General features: G+C 47.7%; 1 protein-coding gene across 1 annotated transcript in view; it reads left to right on the top strand.

Annotated features, from left to right (window-relative positions):
• The first annotated feature begins 9,656 nt into the window (after window positions 1-9,656).
• LOC119174515 (protein Wnt-2) overlaps window positions 9,657-24,556 on the top strand; it is a 75,853-nt gene continuing 60,953 nt past the window's right edge. The window contains exon 1 of the mRNA XM_037425453.2: window positions 9,657-12,494. Coding sequence (XP_037281350.2) covers window positions 12,403-12,494 — 92 coding nt within the window. The 5' untranslated portion in view covers window positions 9,657-12,402. The remainder of the gene's footprint in view (window positions 12,495-24,556) is intronic.

The raw sequence follows: 24,556 nt of genomic DNA, 5'->3' as shown, positions 1-24,556 counted from the left end.
TGAAAAATAGGGCACTGTGGAATTACAATAGGTATGATGTTGTGAGAGTAATATGGAAAGGGCTCATGGTTCCTGGGCTGACGTTCGGCAATGCAGTCTTGTGCATGAGATCAGAAGTTCAAGCAAGATTAGAAAATAAGCAACGTAGAATAGGTAGGCTTGCTTTAGGAGCTCACGGGAATACACCAAATCAGGGAGTACAAGGTGATATGGGATGGACATCATTTGAGGGCAGGGAAGCTAGCAGCAAGATAAAATTTGAGAAGCGATTGAGAGAAATGGGGGAGGAGCGTTGGGCTAGGAAGGTTTTCAGCTACTTGTACATGAAGAATGTCGATACAAAAAGGAGAAAGCGAACCTGGAAGTTGACTGGTAAATACTTAGAAAACAGCAGGTGGCCAAACCAAAAAGAACTATCGGTTAAGAAGAAAGTGAAGGAAACGGAGACTGACATGTGGAGAATGGGCATGATTAAGAAGTCGGCGCTATAATCTATCGAACTTTTAAGCAGGAAATTTCCAAGGAAAGGATCTATGATAATACTCGGGGTAGTTCTCTACTGTTTGAGGCCAGGACGGGAGTACTGCGAACCAAGACATATCGGGCCAAATACGAAGGAGTAGACACAGTATGCAGTGCGTGTGGAGAGGAAGAAGAAACTGCCGAACACTTGATAATGTTCTGTAAAGGGCTTCACCCTATAGTTCAGGATGATGGCGCAGAGTTTTTCAAAGCACTGGGGTTTAGGGACCGGGACGGCAAAATAGACTTTAAGCGGGTAGACTTAAATAGAAGGAGGTTATCTGATCAGTGGCTAAAGTCAAAGCACGAGTAAAAATTAAACTCTTCACTGCAAAGTACGAATCCTCAAACTCACTTTTTAAGAAAAAAAATAAATCTAGTTTTTGGTTCATTAAGTATGACGGCTTGGTGGCGCTAGCCACCGCCCGATCTAAAGGGTACAGCCATATCCATCGATCCACCCATCCATTGTTGACCACTATCGTCATCATGGTTAGATCGGCAGCGCCGGTGGTGACCCCTGGCGGCTAGCCTTGGTAGCGGCATGAGAGAGTTGAGCGAGTCTTTTTGGCTGGTGGCGCTTGGCGCGAACGGTTTTCTCTCGCAGTGGAACACTGGTGCATGGCACCGCGGGCCATCTGCCAGGGGCCCTTGTGGTGAGTCAGGCGTTGGCGACACCACCTTGTTTGTCATGTTGTTGAATGTAGTTTAATATAGTGTAAGGCTGTTTAGCGTGTGGATCACAATTGATGAGTAATAAATCGGCTGACGATATCATCGTTCTAAATGTAGTTGAATAAATATGTGTTGTTTGGTTCGTTTCGACCGCGTCTGCTGTGTCACTTCACTCCAAGGGCGTGGTGCTCGCCATTTCGAGACCCCACAGGTGAAGCTACTGATCTTTAGTTTCACTTGGTGATGCGAGAGCCTTGCAGGCTTTTGGAGTTTCATTACGCGCACCAAATATGGAAAGAACTGCAACTGATACAACCGACTAGAGGAGAATGCTTACGACTCTCAGCACGTACGCATAAGGTGGCCTTAGCAGACTAATATTATCATTCGTTTACTTTATCTTCTTTTTTATATTTAACTCTTCAAGCTACCAAGCATGGTCTGAGTTGGAGGTCGCTTCCTTTCTACGACGCTTTCGCGCCCACGCAGACATACGCTGTGCGGGTTTCTAATTTTACTAAAAGGGGGCCATCGTCACCCTCGGAACGATGTGACGAAGGCTCCTAAGTGCCGATTCAAGACGATATGATGGAGCCGATGAATAAAAGATGTAGCCCGAGCAGCCGACTTTGTGGTCGGCAGCTCGATCGTAAAATCGACGTGGCTGCGCAAATCCGAGGAGGGCACAAAGCCAAAATCTTGTTTATTCAGAAGCAGTGAAACTTTTACGGCAAACGTGACTCGATGTTTGCGCAGAAAAAAAAAACGGGCCGTAACTTGAACGTCCTTCATTATAGAAAAAAATGGATAAGACGTACAGAGTAAAAGCTATCCGGGAGTAGTAGTCACTTATGAGGGGATTGCGTCCCACAATTGAGTTGTTATCTTCTGCTTTATATTCAACAACACACTTTTCATCTACACCCCTCTGCCCCCCCCCCCCCACTCCTCTTTCTTACTTTCTCTCTTGAAATTTACAGTAATTGTCTCCTGCGACTTCCTTGGGGTAGGTGAGTAGCTGGATGCGATCCGTGTTAGCCTTGAGGAAATTGTATGGCACGTTTAACTGGTAGCGAGTCTGTTCTAACGAGTACCTCATTTATTACCGAATGGAAAATTAAGGAGATGTTGGTGCAGTGTTGGTGATGTTTCATTTTTTTTTCATCGTGTGATCACTAAAAAAAAAAAACCAGCCAGCTTCGCTTTGGGGACATTTGTAACAGCGATGTTGGTAGCGCTCCCTTCGTCTGGTTAACTTATTTCTGTGCTTTTCAACGCTCTCAAATTGTGTTGTATCACTGCTCTTTATCATACACTCTTTGCTTGGATTTGAGTCGGTAGTGTACTTTTATTGCATGTTAACCCTACCAATCTTGTACAAGTGTTTACAAGGAAGCCTTCGCTTAGAATGCTCTGTTATGGTGAATCGTGCAGTGCTATTTATTAAAGAACACTTTGTTAAGCTCGGAGGTGGTAGTATATCGACTTTTTCAACCACGAGGTGTCACGTGACAGTGGGGTGAATGTAGTAACACGCACGTGTTGAACCAACTGTTGCCTTCCTCCTTATGAGTGGAAGTTGTGTGTGGTGGGATTTACCCGATTTTTACACTTGTTTATGATGACGATAGTTTTTTTTTATAACCCACACAGAATTCTGTGGCACATACCCGTCCGTTTATGATGACCACCAGCATCACCACGAATACCGGGCATGAAAGGCTCAACCAAGAACAGCTTGAGTCTTCAAAAATATAGATTGCGAATGATGTGTTAATGAGTGCACGAATTTTCTCTCAGGTTGAAATGTCTGGGGGTGATTTAGTATAGAAGATGCGCGTGAAATGCGTTCGTGTGAAGGTTAATTACCCTTAATTACGTTCAATTACTACAGCGGCAGCTGTGTATGGCTAAGACAAACGAAAATTTGTTAGGCAGTAGTGTCTTAAGTGGTCTCCATTGGCTGCGTTATCAGTTACGTCGTTTCAACGCATGCGCGCCATTGGCTGTTTTGTGAGTGACGTTGTCGCAGCCGCGATGCCTAGCCCACGCGCGAGTTTCTCCTGAAACCATCCCGCCGAGTTGGCTCGCATGTCAGACGCTTGCAACAACGCAGCGCTGTGGCGTCAATCTGCAGACGACTGCGGGAGCGCCACTTCCGACGGGAGTTTCTTCAGCGGTCATTGTCTTCGGCTGCGACGTCTGTGACCGCCTGTGGTTCGAGAACGACCACAGGGATTAACAAACACTTTTAACCGCTTGTTACATTCATCTCTGACCGTGATCATGCGAGACACAATGTGTGGCATGTGAAAAATCACAGCATATCCACGGAGTGAACGATGATGAGTGGGACGAAGCGTCCATCAGTCCGTCCGTACTTCCGTCTCTGCGCTCGTTCGTGCGTCCAACCATCCATCCGTGCATCTGCCTGTCCATCCGTCCGTCCGTGCGTCCACTTGTCTGTCCGTCCGTCCCATGGCATAAGAAGCTTTGCCCCTAAGACTTAACATCATCCCAAATGGAACCTTGATGGGATGCGAAGCAGCAGCGTTGCGCATGGACGTGATCGGCATTTTTGACTCGTGCTTAGTCGGTGTCGTTAGTCTTCCGCTGCCGACGTTTGCGTTCGGCTTTTCTGGCGCCTTGTCGGTGATGATTTAGGCGCGATGTCTTCATTTGCGAACGCGATCGGCTCTGCTAACCCTTGCAACGCCGGCGACGGCTGGGTTAGGTCAAGTCGCTTCGGCGCATGTTTTTGCGGGTGAATTAGAATCGCTTTTTGGCGTCCTCTCCCTTGCAGATAAACGAGCCGAAAGAGAGTTCACTCGATGTGCGCTAGAACGTTGCCAGTGGTGGAGAGGGGGGAAGAGAGAGAGGTGGCACGCAGGCGAGGGAGAGAGTAACGTCACCGTGCACTGCGAGAGAAGGCGTGACCTACTGGGCATCGCCCCAACACCTCTGGCGAGAGGAGCGTGGTGCGGCGCGTTAGCACAGAGACACGGACGGACAGCGTTACACTGGCAAGTCAAAGAACTGCATCACATCTAAAAAAGTTGAAAAAACACAGGAGCGCTAATGTGGGCACATTATGAATAATATTCGTCATCCAATAATTAAACCTTAAGGAAATCATGTCATCGCCATTGATATTGTCATCACAATAGCCTCCGTGCATCATCACAGCCGTCGTTTTCGTGTGTTCTATGGCACCATCACCGTCATACTTATGCTACCCCTTGTACTTCATTCTTTTAGTGCGTTCTGGTCACAGGGGTCTCAGTGGGAAGGGAAGGGGCCAGGAAGAGCAAGGGAGAAGAGCACTGAGTTACACGTTCCTCCCCCCTTATAGAAACCCTACACACGCCTATGATCATCGCCACGGCATGATTGTATGTCTACGTGTGCGTGGATCTGGCTTGAATTACTAATTGAAATGTGCTACGTTTAGCTAGCAGGTAGCAAGCCCAGTAACTGCATCACACAGCCTTCAGGCGCCATAAATGGTTTCTCCACATCGCCAGCATGGCGAAAAATCACAGCATATCCATGGAGTGAATGATGATGAGTGGTGCGAAGCGTCCGCTCGTCCGTCCGCCCGTCCGTCCGTGTGTACGTACGTACGTGCGTTGGTCCATCCATCCTTCTGTCCATCCGTTTGTTCATCTGTCTGTCTGTCTGTCTGTCTGTCTGTCTGTCTGTCTGTCTGTCTGTCTGTCTGTCTGTCTGTCTGTCTGTCTGTCTGTCTGTCCACTCGTCCGCACCTGCTGAGTGAGTCATCGAACTTAGGTGGTCACGAACCACGACGAACTAGGAGGAACAAACCCATGACTCGAGGATCTTCGCCCCTAAAACCTAACTCGCCGAGCTGGTTATTGGGCGCAGAGCAAGGCAGGGAGGGTGAATAACAGCGCCCCGTGGTTAAAGCGTTTTGCGACGAACACCAGAGGGCCCCTTGGAAGGCTTGCGTCACTTGCGTACGCCTGGAGCAGCTCGCACAGCTTTTAAATAACCATCATTAGCGCTAGCCAGTATTCCGGTGATCCACACTGGTCGTTGCGAAACGCGCGGTGCGTTTCAAGATTGGTTTCAAGGTAGCTCGACGCTTCGGGGACCATGTATAGAGACGTGAGGCGAGGATCAATTTATCGGCGCAGAGTGATAAATGAAAAAGTCGGTGGCGTACACACGCAGGCCGCAGCGTGCAACCCCTGCAGCGTCACCTTCAACGGTGAGCCGAGAAAGACCGCCATTTATCTCGAAGTTTCAAAGTGAGCGACGAGCCGAATGATAGGAATATAGCCGTCGGGGCCTTGTCTACAGCTTAAATCGATTAAGAGTCGGTTAATGTGCCTTCCTCTTCCGAGGTGCGTGTTCCCACGATGTCCGGCCATACGCCGAAGACAGGGTAGAGAGCACGATCCGACCCTGATGATGACGATGACAAATGTATAGGAGGTAGCTGTCACGAGCAGCACGTTAGCGAAAGAAAAAAAAATGTGGTGGCCGTGGCCTAAGTGTTGCGTCATCGTGAGGAAATCTCCAGTCAGTCATGAGCGCGATAGACGTATACGAGGTGCATTTCGTAAACATTTCGTGTCCACACGCGCATGATTCGTCCCTGTTTTTGGGTAGGTGGTTTGTTTTTGGTAGGTGTACAGCTGTTTCGGAATGTTACGCTTCACGTTAGGTGCACGCCATGACGTCGTGACGAGCGGCTAATTAAAATAATTGAGAAATATAAGTGGGGTTCAGTGACCCTCGCTACATGGTGGCCGTCTCCGGGTCAGTTGAAGCTATTTTGAAGTCATCATCGTCATCATCATAATTTCGACTGCTCTCACTGCACAGCGAAGAGCTCTTCCACCTGCCGTCAATCAACCCGGTCCTGCAGTGTGCTTGCTGCGGCCACATCATACCAGGAGACCTCTGAATCTCATCTGTCCACCAAACTTACCGTGTCCAAATCGCGCATTTGCCTTCGAAATATGTGTTGGCTATCTCCTTGGATCATCGCCATAGTTCTTTGCTTTCTCTTCACTGCTGTCAAGTGCTGTGTACTCTTGTTGATTTAGAATCTTTGATATATATTACCAAGATCCTGAAATAACTCGAAAAAAGCGTCTGACCACATGGTGGACGAGCAGTGGTCTAATACTGTAGACTCCTTATGGTCATCTTGCTTCGTCTCTCGCGTTATATGTCGTTTTATTTGCGAGTGAGGGCAAAGCTGGGCTTACAGACTTCTTTTTTTCGTATGAGCGCAGTTCAGTGTATAATTCGACGCCTCGACGCAACCGGTCTGTTCTATATACAGAAAAAAAAATTAGCCGAAAAGCAGGAATATTCAGGAATATTAGTCGTCGTCACGGGCTTAGTTATCATAAAGAGTATATTGGGACAGCAAGAGATGCGCGGGGAGAGGCAAAGCTCATGGGGGCTCGTGGGGGGGGGGGGGGCATTTCTAAATAAATAAAAGGGTGGTGCCAATTGTGCGCCACACTTTGACTCGGGCGAACCTTTGACGTTACTTTTATTGCTCAGAGTTATGACTGAGCATGTTCTCTTTTTTAAAAAAAAATAATATCCTACTTTAAAAGAACTGCTTGCTTTCCACCTTTACTCCAAAAAGCCCAAGACCAATGCGGGGCCTTTATGGGAAGCTTGTCACCGATTATTCATTTTCCTTTTTTTATTTATTGCCCGATTCGTTTACTTTCTACCAGTGAAGGGCGCATAAAGGGAAAAGAAAAACTTGCCCCCCCCCCCCCCCCCAATTCCTTTTAACGGATAATTCTACGCACTCATATGGGCCCAAAGTTTTGGCCTCAAATCACAATAGGGCTTTACCTATCAGTGGTGCATTTCTATAACATGTTACGTATACGTTCACTCAAACAGCACATACGCAAGCTGAAACGGGTCTTCAAATATCTTACTTGGCCGAAGATTCACCTGTTCGAACACATCAGAAAACCTGTCTAGGTATCGTTACCACACCGCTTGAAGACTGGTTATCTAGATGCGATTGAACTCTCCCCCCCCCCCCCCTTCTCTATCTTCATGTGGGGTCTTGCCAACCGCACACCTAACCAAGCTCAACCCGCATGGCAACCTGAGTTGTCTGCGTGTTTAATTTGGCGTTCATTCGGATTACGTGAAATACGAGCCGTGCGTCCTAAACAGTCATCCATAACCAATCGACCGTAACAAACTATTTTAAACGTTACTTCGTTTCGTAGCGGCTAGGTTGTAGCGTCTCATCTTCTTGGTTCAGTTAAAATTCCACTCCCTCGCCCACCTCTATCCTTCTTTAAACGCCTTTATTAAGGCCGCCCCGCCGCCCGCCATGAGTTACCTCTTCTTCAGTGTAATTGGTTAATAATCTTGTTACAGTAATTGAGCTCGCGCGTGAGATGATATCCTTGTTAAAACTATAGCGTCATTAAAATGAAAGCGGGAAGGGTGTGAGGAGACGCTGAACTCTTCTTGGGAGAGTTATCTTGATTTTATTTTTTTGTTGTCGGGCGATTCTTCCCGAGCACGACGCGTGAATAAAAACGCTTAGCAGATTGAGATCATGACGAAACCTTGAGGCAGTTCGCACGGTGTTTACGGGTGAGGCGGAGACCGTAGCGAAACGATGGCGTTCTCATGACATCCTCGTGGTTCTCAAGACTTCGCCCCTCCGGCCAACTTTGTTAGAGTGACAGGGAGGCCCCCCCCCCCCCCCATTTTTTTTTTTCAGGGCTACACTCTGCAGAGGGCCATTGGCAGCGCTCGGCAATTCGTCTTTCGCTCCAACACGAAGTCAAGCCAAGCTCGAGATCAAGCTAAACGGAAAGTCGGCTGCCGGTCGTGTGTATGCGTGTGCACGCCTGCGATTTTTGATCCTTCAATTGCCGCTCTTGACATGGCCCGGCCTGGAGTGTCCCTATTTCCGCAAGAGCTACCGCAGGTACGCATTCTGCGTCGAAGATTGCTCGCATGCCTTTCTTATTGGGCGCATCACGAACGTTTTCAGGTCGTGAACGGTGACGCAGGCACGAGTGCTTCCCTCGGGCGTAAGCAGAACGCCTGCAGCTTCGTGCTCGGCAACGGTAACCACAGGAGACGCGTTGAAAGTTCCGCACCGTCTTCATCGAGTGCTCTCTCGAGTAATTATTCAGCCACGATCAGTGTCATGCGACTCAGTCCGCTGGTGCCCTGACGTACGTACCCATAGAAAGAGCTGCCGGCGACTGTCGTGTCATTAATTGACCATCGCATGGCCGGGGCAGTGTGCGCGAGCCCATGGGAGGATGATTCTTATCGTCAGCGGCATAGTAAAAAGGTGAAATTGAGATGCTATTTGATAAGTACGCTTCGCATCATCTTTATTCAACGTTGGGGACACGCAAGAGGCGTGGGTGAAGCACGTGCGATGATGATGGACTAATGGGACTGCTGGGCAGTCCTGGGTGGGTTGCGCAGGCTTGTGATCAATTGGAACAGTGAGATGAGCTTTGTACTGGGCGTTTGTTCGGCGAAGCTGTTGTAGATTTTGCCGTATGACGCACAAATAAATCAAGTATAAGTGGCAGAGACAGTATAGTGAAGTTAGTCTGGCGATTTTTCGAGGTCAACGGATCTCAATGGAGTTCGCTGGGTACGTTCCTTTGCACATTTCCGTCATTTACTCCAAATTACAGGCTTTAGAGATGGGCTGATTGTTTGCAAATTAATTTTAAAGATTGCATTGAATATGTCAGCTCGCTTGCCAGAATTATTGGCAATACGGTCTGTGTGACGTCATATTTGGCATGTCACTGGAAATGACGCAGCCGATGTTATCGCAACTTTGGCCGCTAGAGCGTTTATTGTGCTGGCCACAAGGCAACGGCGGTGGTGTTTGGCACGGGTATATCACTGGAAAGTTTTCTTCCTTCCTCTGAGGTGTTTGGCCGGCGCTTCGCTGGTCTGGCTTTCACAGTTTTCATATTCCGCGCCGGTGGACCAGCATACGGCCTACAATTCTTACCAAGTAGTACGTCATACGCAGACAGGGTGCCCGGTTGGGTTTAGGTTCCGGTATTGCACTTTTTTGCTTATTAAAAATTATTCTCAAATTTCTTGTGCATTTCAGCTATTGGGCTCGTGACAAGCGTGTCTCAGGAACATAGAAACACCGTTACCTTGACCTGGTCGAAAAAATGCCGGAGTTGGCCTTTAAGTATAGCATTGGAAGGTGATGCAAATGTGGTTGAATACATAGGTGCGTATGTGTGTGCACAGGAGGTGAGAGCTACAGAGGCGCCCCCCACTCGCCCCCCCATGCCAGTCAACAAAGAGGGGGGGGCAAGGTCTGCGCCTTACATTGACTCAATATGAAAGGGGGGCGTTGTGAAGACACCCCCCCCCCCCTCCCTTGAATAGGAACCCTGCGCACGCCTACGGTTTAATATACCCTTAATCAAAACCAGGGGATGACAGAAAAGTAAGGGGAACGACAGGTCACCAGAACACGCACACTGTTTGCCGTCCCACACAGTGACTGGAGAGAGGAGAGACAAGAATGCGAGAAAGATGCAGAAACAAGGAGCATGCGCACATTCACAACATGAAATGACACGTGTCAGTGATGCAGTCTTTCTAGCAGTGATTGAAACATCTTTATTGCCTCTTTGCAGCATTTCCATGCGGAATTCAGAAAGATGGGTTATTGCTGTCATGAGTTCTACAGGATAAACGGCGATGGCTTGACTTCCTTCTGAAAGGATGGATGGTCGCTGGTGATCTCCACACTCGCGGCATACTACTTCATGATCTAAAGCACCCAGTACTCTCCGCGCACGTTGACTCTGAGCAGGTCCTGCTCGCAGTGTAAGAAAATCGGCTCAGATGGCATACATGAATGTAACTTTTGCACGCCCCTGCCGACGCCCATGATTGTACGCGATGTGAGTGAATACTGAGCGACTGCAGCTGAACGACGATTTGGTAATGTGCTTGTATTTTTTTAAAGATATGCAGTACACAAAGCGAAACGAACGTGCTTGCAGTAAGCACGATTATCGCTTAAACTGCGCTACGCCTGATTGAGTGGGTGTTGCCTTGAAATTGAAGGAAGCACTGTGTCTCGCTATAGAGATAAGTTTGTTTTTATGTTGAATCTTCTTTCGTTTTTATTTCTCGTGCCTTCTAAAACCATACGTAAGAAAAATGGTGGTTAATGCGTAGTACGTTTAGTGCATACTTATGCTGTCGTTTTTCGCAAGTACGCATTAACGGGGTTTCACTGTATATCCGGGTTGTTTATAAAGAGGTTCGAGGGTACACTAAGTCTTTTTGTGGCCTACTCCCCCATGTAATGTCTCATTTGGAAGAATATGTGCGACGAACTGCGCAGTTTATTGCTACAATAAAAGTTACACGCTCATTTATGCATTCACCTAAGATGACTCGAAGACGAAAGCCATATTTTCCCATTTCTGCTACTGAGTAAATTGCGTTGATCCCCTTTCGTCCTCCTTATTAGTTTTCCGCACCCAACATAGCTTTTGAGATCGGCCTGCCTTTGACCCAGTGGCAGTGTCATTGATATCACCTTCGGGGATGTCATATTGATTTACAATTTTTCTACAATATCTTGACCATCTGTGACGTCATGAGGTCATCACGTCATGTTCTTTTTCTCGTCACTTCTTGGTACACCGACGTCGCCACCAGTCACTCTGCCCGTTTGGTGAGGCATCTGAGGCATTCGCCTAAAGATTTTTAACAGCTATTTCAGCTTCCTGCTTTCCTGCTTTACGCAGCGACTCGATGCACAAGTCGTGCGCGGAAGACAAAAGTGCGGCTACCGTGCAAGACAAAAAAGTCATGCAATGAAGCCAGCCAACCGGCCGGCCGCTGTTTCTCCTCGCGCAAGCCGGTGGGCGCCATCCACCCCATCCCAAGGGCTTCGGCGGCGCGTCGGGGGCGAGAGAGGGTGTCTACTACGGACCAATGGGACGTCCCGAGCGCTAGCGACGTCGTTTACGACTGGTCCGCGAATTAGCTGGAAAGGGAAACCCTCGATTGCAAGGCGAAGCGAGCTAAGAAGTGAAAGGAGGTGAGCATAAGGTGGGGGGACGCGCACATTCGATCGAGGTAAGGGATAAAACGCGAGCACACACATACACACAACTCTCGGATTTCTTTTTTGCTTTCTACGTTCTTACCTCTTCGTTGCTTTCGCGAGGCCGACCGAGTGCGGGGGGGATTGCACCAGCCGGCCACCTGAGTGAGTCGAGCACAACGCAACGACAGCGGAACGGTCTCGCGCGCGCTGCTAGTTCGTCTCTCTTTTAGTGCCCTGGACGGAGAAGGGTGATGTGCAGTGCTCTTTAGAGCTAAACCGTGTGGGACGCCAGTACCGCTTGCCACTCAGCAACACGTGCTCCGCCTGTTGCAGATCGTGCACTGTGTTACCATTCGAAAGTGCTCATGTGCGTGGAGCTCCGCTTTTGAATATTTTCGTTTGTTTGGTCTGCTCGCGAAACCTGAGGTGCGCAAGAAGTGCAAGAGCCTGCTCGGTGAGCTCTCTGTGATGATCTTTTTGTGAGCTGCTTTCGGTGGTCTCGTATTAGGCGTGCCGGTGGGATATCTCAATCTCCAGCGTTGCCGGTGCTGCCGAGAATGCAGACACGCGCAAACGGGCTGCTGTTCGAATACAGGAATTAACGTTCTTGCTTTCAGTGCGTGAATTGGTCGATGGTCATTTGAAAAACAGCTCCGTGAGAGTGTTCCCTCGATTCGCGACTCAGTTCACGCGACAGTCGTTGTAATCAGAGAGAGATCTCGCTGAGCTTTCGTTCTAGCGTCTCGATTTTGTGCGCCTTGCGCTCGAGCTGTCCCAGTGTCTCGGAGTAAAGGAAACCGGAAGAAGCGCTCCGTTTGCCGGACTTGCGGAGCGGCTACAGTGTCAGCCTCGCAACGCCCACGCAAGCAAAATAAGAGGAGAGAGCCAGGAAGACGACTGCACACTGCCCACATCTCGTTGACTCAGCCAGTGCTGCGAGTGCGTGTGTGTCTGTCTGTGTCATCGTCGCGTACATCGGACGATGAGAGGCGGCCACCTTCGTGCGGTGAAGTGACATGCCTGTCTCGCGCGTCCATGGACGGCTGTAGGTTCAGGCTGTTCCAGCCTGGGCCATGCCGCCGTCAACTACGTAGCTCAGGGCCATGGTCCGAAGAATTGGTGGAGCCCACGGCACACAGTGGACTCGTCACGCCAAGATCGCGTTCATCCTCCTGGCGCTCTTCGACAACGCCAGGTGAGATACGTTCATTTTGGGCACATCGTCTTTAGCCTTCTGCCACCAACTGTAACGGGGCGTGGCGTGATGTTCAATGATGATGACGCCCGACCAACTTCGACTGTCGCTTTTATTTACATACTAGCAGGAATGGCTAATCTTGATAAACTGTTTCGCTAGCACTGACCATGTTTTTTGTCGTCACTTCTGTCCTGTATCCATGTTCGTACTCATACTATACTTATTTTGAATTTCTATCAACAATATACGTCAACTTTCTACCAACTTCTGCCTGCTGTCTTCTGAATGCATATGCCTTCAGTACTCTCACAGTACCGTTACAGTACCGAGATAATATGTGTGTGTGCTTTCCCTCATAAAGCCTTAGAAAAATCATTGAAGCCCTAATATGAGATAACGCGATGACAGTGCTAATCAGATTTAAACCTTGAAAGAACGAAGCGGCAGTCGAGTTTGTTAGACGTCTTGCTTCAATTTATACGCGTCGTTCAACTTATTAACTATTACATCAGCATGCATACGCGCAACGATGGATGCGTAATGTCAACCCAGCTATGGTACCACTGCACATATGGTTTAGATGCATGAAAGTGTTAGTGTTAAGCGATCGTAAACATACGCTATAGCTGAAGACCATGCAAAATTTTCAAGTCCGAGATTTCGGGCGACGAACTCAAAACGACCGTACGTAGCAGTTTTCAGTGTTTTCCATGGTTCTAAAAGCCGGTGACTTCCAGACATTCGTTCACGTGTATTACTGCTGCGTGTCCTATCGCACATGTGGGCCTCATGCGTTTACTTATGCTGCGTGGTGCCCTAAACGAGCTATTGCAAGGGCCCACGAAATCACCGATACGACGTCTAAAAAGTCAACTGATTGGAAAGCGCTCTAACGTTCGCCGACATTGTAGAAACGTTCTCTAATAACTTTTATTTCACGTGCTATAGCAAAGTAATTGGCTGGCGTCTGCTGCTCAAGCCCGAGTCATTAAAATTCAATGCTGTTGTAGTCTGAAACACCGTATTTGTACGGTACCACCTACCGGGCTTGGAGACAGGGCGAGCTGGCACTGCGTGTCGGATGTCGTGCAAACGAAAATCCGGTATGATATTTCTAGTCGATAAGGCAGATGCACACTCGGGGAACCGCTATACCGCCGCTGCATACTAATTCTATAGAAGTTACAAGTTGTGCGATGCCGGGCCACTGACGAAGGGAGAGAAAAAAAAAAAGAAACTAAAGTTGGCAACAACAATTCAGTGATGGTTATCTGCCTTACGAGCTCCGAAGAAGACATTTTGAAGCGGCAAACTGAAGGTCGTCGTTATTTTTTATTTTAGGTTTATTTTCGTTATTTCAGTTTTTTGTTCTGTGTTTTTATTTGGAGCTTTTGGAGCTTGTTGTCAACCATATTATTCATCTTGTATATATATATATATATATATATATATATATATATATATATATATATATATATATATATATATATATATATATATATATATATATATATATATGCTCAGGTACTCGACTACTGACCCGCAGGTCGCGGTTTCGAATCTCGGCAGCGGCGGCTGCATTGCCGATGGAGACGGAAATGTAGGCCCGTGTGCTCAGATTTGGGTGCACGTTTTAATAAAGAACCTCAGGTGGTCGAAATTTGCGGAGCTCTTCACTATGGCGTATCTCATAATCATATGGTGGTTTTGGGACGGTAAACCCCACATATTAATCAAATCAATATATACATATATTACCTCAATTCAAAATATGCCAACCCTAGAATATGCTTCCACAGTATGGCACCGCCACACAGCAACCCTTACTGATACACTCGAAACTGTCTAAAACAAAGCCCCGCGATTTATTTTGTCATGTTATTCCTGTTATGAAAGTGTGTCATTCATTACGAAAAAATTAAATCTCCCCCCTTTTGCCATGCGCAGGAAATATTACCGCTTATCTTTCTTCCACAAATTATACCACAGTGATTCGCCGTTCCGCCATACGTTCATTCACCCTGCTTTGTACATTTCCGCACGCGTTGACCATGATCATAAAATTGAACCTACGTTTTCTCGCACAAAAAATACCAATACTCACTCCTTGTCTTAGCGATAACCGAGTGGAACGCTCTGCCTGCCAGCATTGTAACGCATACACAGCAATCATCTTTTCAGTCTGCATTATTTGCGTTCCTTGAATGTAATGGACAATCTTAGGCATTGCTGTATAACTTGTCGTGCAGCTTTTTCAATATGATCGCTTGTGAAAACCTTGCTGTGTTATTTCTTGCTTATCTTGGTTGACGGACTGTATGTTTTGCGGTCTTCTTGTTAAAAAAAAAATGCTGTTGTCACTGATTACTGTTTGAAACCCCCCTTATGAAATGCCCTAGATGCCCTTAAGGTACATAAATACATAAAAATAAATAAAATAGTAGCCTTGTAGTCCTGCCTTCAATTTCCCCTCAGTGAAGGGAATGAGTCAAAAGTAGAAAAAGATAAAAGAAGGCGAAAAGAAAAGAAACCAGTAGCAACAAATCTTGAAGGAATCTTATCAAAAGTCAGAAATAAAAAACTTAAGTAACCCATCCAAACCTGTCTTACGCTATCTTTTTTTGTTTACCCCCTCGTAAGATAACGGCGGGATATACGTGAAAGGCAAAGGCAGAGCTGACAGGCACGCACTCATCGCGGGCCCTCGCTCAACCCGGTCAGACCAGCGTGCTTTGGCCGACAGTTACCGTATTTATGGTTATTACCGTCGACCGCACCTCTGGGTCACGTCAGCACTCCGATGCATAAATCCAATAAATGTCACAGACGCACACGTTTCGCTTCCCTCCAGGCGGTGGCACAACTTGTTCACCGCGATATTAAACGAATGGCGTCAACCTTTTCTTTCTCTCAGCCGCCTTTTCCTATTACATGCAGCTTTGATTGATTGATTTGTAGGGTTTAACGTCCCAAAACCACCATATGATTATGAGAGACGCCGTAGTTGAGGGCTCCGGAAATTTTGACCACCTGGGGTTATTTAACGAGCACCCAAATCTGAGCACACGGACATACAACATTTCCGCCTCCATTGGAAATGCAGCCGCCGCAGCCGGGATTCGAACCCGCTACCTGCGGGTCAGCAGCCGAGTACCTTAGCCACTAGACCACCGCGGAGGGGCATGCAGCTTTTCCGAATGCTCGGTATAGTATCGTACACCTGGTCGGCATTAGGAAATCTCGATGGACCAGTCTTCCTTTGTGCAGGCACGAAGACTGAACGACGCTCTAATTTGTTTTTCGAGTATTTACGGTCGAGGAATCGCTTCCGGTTTGCGATGTAGCGGTCGCTGTGCTCGGCAACTGGCCGGAAAGTCGCGGGTTCGATTCCGGCCGTGGTAGTCGCAATTCGATTGAGTTGATATTCCAGAGGCCCGCGTACTCTGACGTCTCTGGGCACGTTAAAGAACAATAGATGGTCGAAATTTCTAGAACCCTCCACCATGGCGAGCCTCGTAATTACATCGTTCTTTTGGGATGTGCAGCCTCGGATAATATTAGTCAATACGTCTGATTTTCCGACCGTTCAGATAAAGTCTTGTAAAATGTAACAGCTACAAAAACGATGGTTACGATTCCAATCAGTGGACACACGTGATAACTGAAGACAACTTTCTTTGAAGTAAGGATCAATTAACTGTAAAAAATAATGAAAGAGTAATTGAATGACTTCTTTGAAATATTTCATGGTTTTTTTGAGAGCAGTTGGGATAGTTGCAGCACCTGGTAGGGTGGGTCTTAACCAAGCGTCCGTTTCTACGTATGCTCCGAGATCAGCTCTGGCAGCGGGCCAAACAATCTTAAACCACAGAATACACCAGGGAACACGAACGCCGGCGAGCACAATTCGCTACCAGACATCCGAGTTGAAAATTTTGGTCGTCTCCAATTTTTCTTAAGCATGAAAGATTGGCCACGAAGCACAAAACATGTGAAGCACGTTATATACGATCCGATTTGACTTTAATTGGGCCCTGCATGATATTTTCGCCGTTAACCACAGAACCTTCCACAGAAGCCAGGTAGAAAGCTTTAGTGTGAATCTACTTTGGCAACTACCGTAATGTTTTTATAACTTTGAATAAGGGCCAATCGTATTAAATATATAGTCAGGTGCTCGTTTGTTCAAAACTCATTTGTTCTCATAGATATGCTGTATTATGTGACTGAATGCTTCATAAACATGCCCGCGCGTCCTTAAAGATGTAACGATTGAACACTTCTTCGATACAATGATATTCAGCAATTCAGACATGTGCAGGAAGGAATGGATACATGAAATCTGTCGAGGGTGTTTTAGCGAGAAAAAAACAGTAATGCTCTGAAAGGTCCCGATCATTAGCGTAACGACCGTTTACGCAGCGCAGTCTATGTAACGCTTAAAATTAACAAACAACAGCCGCGGAAGAGTCGGTAAAACATCGCTGTCATGTTGCTTCCGTCTTCGCGCCATCGCAGTTACCACATTGGGACGGTCATCGCCGTTCCACAAATCAATGACCGCGTCATTTCCGAGCCGCTTTCATTATAATCACACAGAGCCACCATTCTCATGTCATCGTCGTGATGCCGCCATCTTCGTCATTTCTACATTCTGCTGTAACATCTATTAGAGTGACCAGCCGCGGTGGTCTAGTGGCTAAAGTACTCGGATGGGGACCCGCAGGTCGCGGGATCGAATCCCGGCTGCGGCGGCTGCATTTGCGATGGAGGCGGGAATGTTGTAGGCCCGTGTGCTCAGATTTAGATGCACGTTAAAGAACCCCAGGTGGTCGAAATTTCTGGAGCCATCCACTACGGCGTCTCTCATAATCATATGGTGGTTTTGGGACGTTAAGCCCCACATATCAATCAATCAATCAATCAATCAATCGATCGATCGATCGATCAATCATCCATTAGAGTATACCTGTGTACAGTGTACGTGTAGCTATAGCGTCGACGTGTCTCTTCGCTTGCATTTCTCATTTCAAAAGTTTAATTTTGGTGAGGCACCATACCATCATCATCATCGACGGAGGGTGGGATGGGACAGGGGTTAATCGCCTCTTCCCCCGCCTCGTCCGAAGGAAACTGCTGCACTTATAATAAAGTTTAGTCATTCAGACGCGGCTTCCAGAGTCAAAACGACGGTACTCATAGTAAGACTTGCCTGTGTACAGTAGGATAGTCCGCATCTAATGGTGCCTACGTGGGCTTCTTCCACTTGGTATGTGAATATACGAACATATATATTTATTTGGGTCGTCCCAAAGGAAGTGCGGCCACCGTGGCCAGGGAATCGAATGCGTGCTTTCGCTGTGCCATAGCCGCTGCATACCGCTACGAATGTTGAAGTAACACGAACGCAAAAGAGCGCAGACAATTCACTAACACTCCTATGAAAATACAAAGAAAAATGCGCAATATTGGTATTTAGTAGAGAATCGAACAAAATTAGTAGAGAATCGAACGAGTTATCTGAAGAGAGAGAGAGAGGTAAATAGAGATGAAAGGCAGGGAGGTTAACCAAGCTTGGCTCGGTTGAATACTCTATACACTTGGGGTGGGGGAAAGGGAGAATAATAGAAAGGAAAGAGATAGAAAAGAAGAGGAGTAAGAAATAGAAGGATGAATAGTCAGCTCGGTACTGCACAGCATGGTGTTACACTGTTCTTTCACAAGCGGTCGTGAAGTCTGGCGGTCCTTAAGAAGTGCAAGAGGGCTTTCGTGGCTTTTGCGTGTATGGGAGACCGTCGGCCAAGGTCCCAGGATCTTCTCTTCTGTAAGCGGCCGTGAATCCAGCTGACGGAGCTTGGCTTCCATAATACGTCGTTCAGACTGGTATGCGAGGCAATGACATAAAATATGCTCGAGCGTTTCCTCGCAGGCGCAGATGTTGCATGCCGAAGTGCTCGCCATTCCAAGGAGACGAGTACGCATTCGTAAATGCCACGCCCAACCTCATGCGACACAGTAAAGTTTCAGCGCATCGTGGGAGCCCGTATGGCAAACGAAGTTGCAAGTTTGGGTCGATTGAATACAGGTGCATGTTGGAGAAACCCGGTGTATTCCATTGTAGGAGTGTTATACGGCGAGCAAGTGATTGTAGTCGCCTTGCAGCGTCCGTTCTCAAGAGTGGTATGGGCGTACGCAGGTCTTGGTCATGAGCCGATCGAGCCGACGATTCCGCAATGATTCGGCAACCACTGAAATACAATATCGTGACCTTCCTCGAGCGCATCGTGGCAGTCGTGTCTTATCTGATATACGAATTGTTCGTGTAACCCGTGCTGCATAGCAAACCGTAGTGTCGTAAGGCTGACCTCGAGTCGCAAAAGATGGCCATTGGTTAGGTTGCTGCCGAAGAATGTACTTCACTGCCTTTTGAAGCGCTGCGAGCTCTGCTGCTGTCGACGTCGTGGTGTGAGAAAACTTGTATCGAAGCAACACATTATCAGACGGAACTGCTCCCTATAGAGCTGTTGGAATTAGGGGAGCCATCGGTGTAAACATGTATGCGTTCGAAGTACCTTTCGTCCAACAGTTGCAAAGTCAGTTGCTTCAGGGCTAGCGATGACATGCGTGCCTTGTTAACGATTCCAGGAACTGATAAGCGCACATCAGGTGGACGGAGACTCCATAATGCAGCTGCTGGACGCATCGCAAGTTTGAAGCCAGGCGGTAATATGTCCTGATGTTTTGTCACAATACCGCAGAACGAATTATGGGGCCTCCTCGCTGTCAAAGACGCTAAATGACGTGACGGTAGTCGTGATAAATGCCGAATGTGCGCTCTCAGCGTCTCGACAATGATATGCGTTGGGACCGGCTGTTCTTGTGCGATGACAATAGTTGCCACTGTCGATGAGCATCTTGGAAGGCCAAGGCATGTCCAAAGTGCTTTTGCTTGTACGCTCTGTAGTGCAAGGATGTTAGTCTTGCACGTGTTGGACAGGATAGGATGGCTGAAGCTTGTAGAACCTGTGCCGAGCTGTATCAAGTTGATCTTTCATCCGCTTTATTTCATTTCCCTCTTTTGTCAAAATTACTACACTACAAGTAAAAACATAATATCTGAGATTTTACGTCCCTAAACTATCATACGAATACAAGACAGGCCGTATTGGAGGGCTCCCGAAGTTTCGTGCCTTTCACGTGCACTGACATGGCACAGTGCGTGCACCATTTCGCTGCCATCAAAACGCGACCGCCACCGCCGCCACCGGATCTAGTCTGCGACCTTCAGGTCGGCAACCAAGCGCCGTAAATACCGATACCCACCAAGGCGTAAAATTCCCTTTCCTTCCCCAAGCTTCATTTCAACACCCCCTCCCTTCGTTCAAGCAATTTAGAAACTGATTTACGCAGGAGCTGATTACGCGTCTAAAGTCGTTTGATACTTTCTCAATTCGGTACTCTGTATTCAACTACTGACGACGCCGCTTTATATACGTCCGCGAATTATAGGTTATCGCCTCAAGTTTTTACAGTCATTGCGATAATTACTGCCGATACACCACCGCCGACACCATGCACGACGGCTGCAGACTAACAAGACTGCACGAGGAAGATTTTTATCAGCCACCGCTGCTTCGGGCCGAAGCATGGACAGGAGCAAGGGGTTATCGTGATTGACGGCCCCAGCAATGACTCTTCGTACTGGCAGTTTAACTGTCAACTGCATTCCGCTAATGGCTTTCCCGGAGGTCGCGGTGCGAAATTAATCACGTTTTTCTTCGCGTGTGGCCAATCGCCCATTTGCCCCATTATGGCCTTGAATTTCAGCGGCCCTCGTTTAGCCGAGCGATGAGATGTATACACGTGTTCACCGGAATATTCGTTACGGCGATTTAGAAGCCTCGGGTGAGTAAAAAGCGCTGTTTAGCCGTGCCTTCACTTCGCACCTCCGGGTGGTCATCGCGCTTGCCAGACATCTTCCCACAGGTTCGGTGGCGCCCCGTAGCGAGTATGCTCCTAAATAAACGACCGACGTCGCTGTTGTTTTCTTTATTCTGGCACATAATTCTTGCACGTGCGCTTGCGAAGTGCCACTACAGCGGTCCGATCTCGTATGTGGATATAGCTACAATTAATGCTAACCGGTCAGGGCCGTTTACGGTGCACATCAAGCTACGTCCCTCCATATATGCAGTGCGCACGTGTAGCTTCGCAAGCTCAGTCGAGTTGTCGGCATCCTGTGGAATTTGAAGGTGATGAGACTTGTATGCAAGTCAAATGGGGTTAAAGTTTCTTCTCTTTCATTAGGCTTCACATTCCAATCGCGCCGGCTGCCTACACTGCATACATGTATGCGCGAGAATGCCTGCGAGTGTGCGCCGACCTTGCATACCTGACAGTTTGTTCAATCGTATAATGCTTTTATAGCGATTGCAATTATTATAAGTTATAAGGACAGTCTCGGCTGGTTTTGCCTTCACACACACACACACAGACACACACACGCACACGCACACGCACACACACAGACAGACAGACACGCACACGCACGCACACACACACACACACACGCACACACACACACACACACACACACACGCGCGCGCGCGCGCGCACACAAACAGAGACAGACAGACACACGCACACACACAGACACACAGACAGACAGACAGACACGCGCGCACGCACACGCGCACACACACACACACATATATATATATATATATATATATAATACGGGGAAGGATACACTAGCCTCCTCCTCTTTCTCGAGAGTGAACAGTGAACAAAGAGGGGGGGGGGGGTGCTTATGGTTGCCGCGTTGTCGCAGCAACGATCAGCACGCGGCTTGTGCCCACAGAGCAGGCGGGAGCTTCTACGGGCTACGATCTCAACACACACACACAAAAAAAAAACGATGCCCAAAGTGTACCTGTAGCGGCCTTGGTGTCTTACACCTGCGTTTTGTCGAGTTACGTGATATCGGGTGAAAATGAGTTGACTGCCAGCCTCACTTCTTCTGTAAACGCCGTTACTGCGCACGAGTATTGTTGTAGTCATCTACGGGGGCCGCGTCGCAGGAAACTTGGTTACATAGCAAGCGCATGTTTACTACAATCGATACTGCTTCTAAAAATGCTAGTCTTGCTTCGTAAAACATTCGAATATGTTGCTATCGGATTCATTATTGGCTTCGCCCTTTTGGCGAAACTGTGCCTTTCTTTTTTCAATACGGCAGCGTTAAAAAAAAAAAAAAACGCTCGTTTCGCAGAAATGGCGGTGTCGGTGTCATTGGTTGTGAGCGAAAAAAATATCTTTGCGTACCGAGGAATCAAGAAAGATGCAAATAAAGCAATAGTAAAAAAAAGTCCGGGTCTGAGTAGGAATCAAATCCTTGCTTGTTTGCATGGCAAGTGGGTGTCCCGCCACATGCACAGTCACTTCTCTGCTTGTGAATTCGGTAAAAATAACTTCCTCTGATTGGAGTGAAAGTAATTTTCACGCTTACAAACATTAAAGTTTGTAGCTGTACGGCGCATCGACAAAGTCTTTGAAAGATATCTGCAAGCGCAGCTGACGTATCGTAGCTTCTGGTATATATTGCACGTAGGCAGGCGTGATATGCCCGCCTCTTCTTCACTAAAGGTGTGTACATATTTTTCATCTACTTCCTATAAGTCACTCGGATGGATGGGCCTGGGCGCTTATCCGGCAATTAAGGCACTTCTTTCGCAACGGTGCCGCCTGCGTTAGCTCGTCGGCGACGCGTGAAGGGACATTGAAGACCCCCATCACTCCCAAGTGACGCCCTTATATCGGCTTTCCTTTCGCACTTAAGGAAAAACGCCCATTGCGTCGTCAACCTTATGCTGTGACGCAATATTTATTGTCGTTTTATATATTTACCCGGGCAGTGCGATTGATAATGAAGTAGATCTGTTCTCTCTATAGGGGACGGGACAGTCGGGCCATATATATAGGTGCAGCTGTGTATAACATATCGCGAAGGATTTCCCACGACCGGAGGCCCTGTGATTACACCACTGAGGGTGCATGCGTGCGCGGACAGCTGTCCGCGTTTACGCGGGCGTCGCCATTAGGCACCGTGATGCCATACTCGAGCGAAAATGTGGCACTAAAACAGGATAGATTGCCGTAGAAAGTCGTGGAAAAATAAAAATAGCAGACAGAATCACTTTGAGCTGGTTCGGACGCGGTTTACGCTCCTATGCGGGAGTACGGAAGCCGTGCAGAGGTTTTGGTCGACCGCCTGGCGGTAGTAGTTGTTGGTCCTTTCACCCCGGGCCAATCGATGAAGCGCCTTTTAATAGCCCGCAATTAGGCCTATACCTTCCGAGGCACGCATCTCTACACGCGGATGACTCTCCTGGAACCAAACGGGGCTACTCGTCTTGATCAACGAAGCGTAGCCGAAGAAACTCTCTCTCTCTGTCTCTCTCTCTCTCTCTCTCTCTCTGTGTGTGTGTGTGTGTGTGTGTGTGTGTGTGTGTGTGAGTGTGTGTGTGCGTGTGCATGTGTGTGTGTGTGTGTGTGTGTGTGTGTGTGTGTGTGAGTGTGTGTGTGTGTCTCACACGTCACAGAAGGCTGAAACGGAACAGACGGAAAGAAAGGCAGCTTAGCCAGTCCTCAGTCCAGCCGGCTACCCTTTGCTAGAAGAAGGGCAATGAAATTGAAAAGAGACGCTATGAAAAAAAAAAGGGGGGGGGGGGGGGTAGAGAAAAAAGATGAAGTGCTTTTTGACACTGTTTAATGTCTGTCTTGAGGCCCGTTAAAAAACGCGACAACGCTTTCAACGCCTTCTGTGGCGAAGACAGACACGACCGGTGTCAAAGGATCATTCGCTATCACAATGGGTGACTATCCAATCTGTCTAACCAGTCGCAGAGTTCTTCCAGTGGCGCACTCAACCAAAGACACTCGCATAGAAGATAGGCAATCGTTTCTTCGCAGCTGCAGTTGTCATGTACGGAGCTGTTGGCCATGCAGATCCGAAAGGTGACGTTCGTGAAGGCCACGCCACGACCGACATGGCTGTATCGTTTCATCCGACCGACGGGGCTGTATCGTCAACAGCCGAGTTGAGCGACTCAACTGTGCCTAAATTAAGAAGTTGACTACGTGCCCTATTCGTGGCCACTAACATGGATCTCTCCGTGAGAGTTCGGGCAACGCACTAACGCAGTAATGATAATGTTAACGTAAATCAAAAATAACAAGAGGGCGTGGTCAAGGCATGTAGCGAGGGGTAACATAACTAGTGGTTATTGAGATCAACCGACTTTATTAGTAAGCGCGCGATGGGTAGGCTGGAAGCTGCGTGGGCAGATGAGATTAAGAAATTTGCGGGGATAACGTGGCCCTAGCGAGCACAGGACCGTGTTGATTGGCGAAACATTGGGGTAAGCGTTTGCCAAACAGTAGTAGTAGTTAGACTGGTTAGTATTTTTATGACGTTGATGGCAATGAAATCAGGCGACATTATACGTACCAAGCAGCTGGCGCAGTATTACTGCGTATGCATCATAATTTGTTAGACCGCTTCGCTTAGCGACGTCATCCGAAACGTCTAAGCGATTAGTGAAACGTAATGACATAGCGTAATTGCGTAATAACGTCGTAACATGCGTCATCTTGTAAAGACCATGTCGTGAAAAGCTACTGAGCCCGCCGGCAATGTTACAATGGGGGGTCTGTGGCATAGGCTCAACATAGGCAAATAGTGCGTTTAAACGGGTAGTAATTGGGAACTTTGAATCCGTTTAACTCATAAAGTGTTACTTTAAAGCTCCTATCCGGGTTATTTTGGTGTCAACGAGTGTATAGGGGACCAAAACCTTAAGATATACGTAGTCGCTTCTAAAGTTGCCCTGCCTGTATGTAACAGGCTGTTTGATTTAACTAATTCATGGCCTCAGTTTAGCGGTCGTTATAATCACCATATAGTATGGACGAGAGAAGGGGAACGAATCAAAGACTCTTTTTTTTACACAACCTAATGAAACTGATAGTGAAGCCACGGAAGGTTTCCGGGACAATTA

The sequence above is a fragment of the Rhipicephalus microplus genome, chromosome 5 (genome assembly GCF_043290135.1).
Source record: "Rhipicephalus microplus isolate Deutch F79 chromosome 5, USDA_Rmic, whole genome shotgun sequence".
Taxonomy (NCBI): Eukaryota; Metazoa; Arthropoda; class Arachnida; order Ixodida; family Ixodidae; genus Rhipicephalus; species Rhipicephalus microplus.
This window is presented reverse-complemented; position numbering and strand designations above follow the sequence as displayed.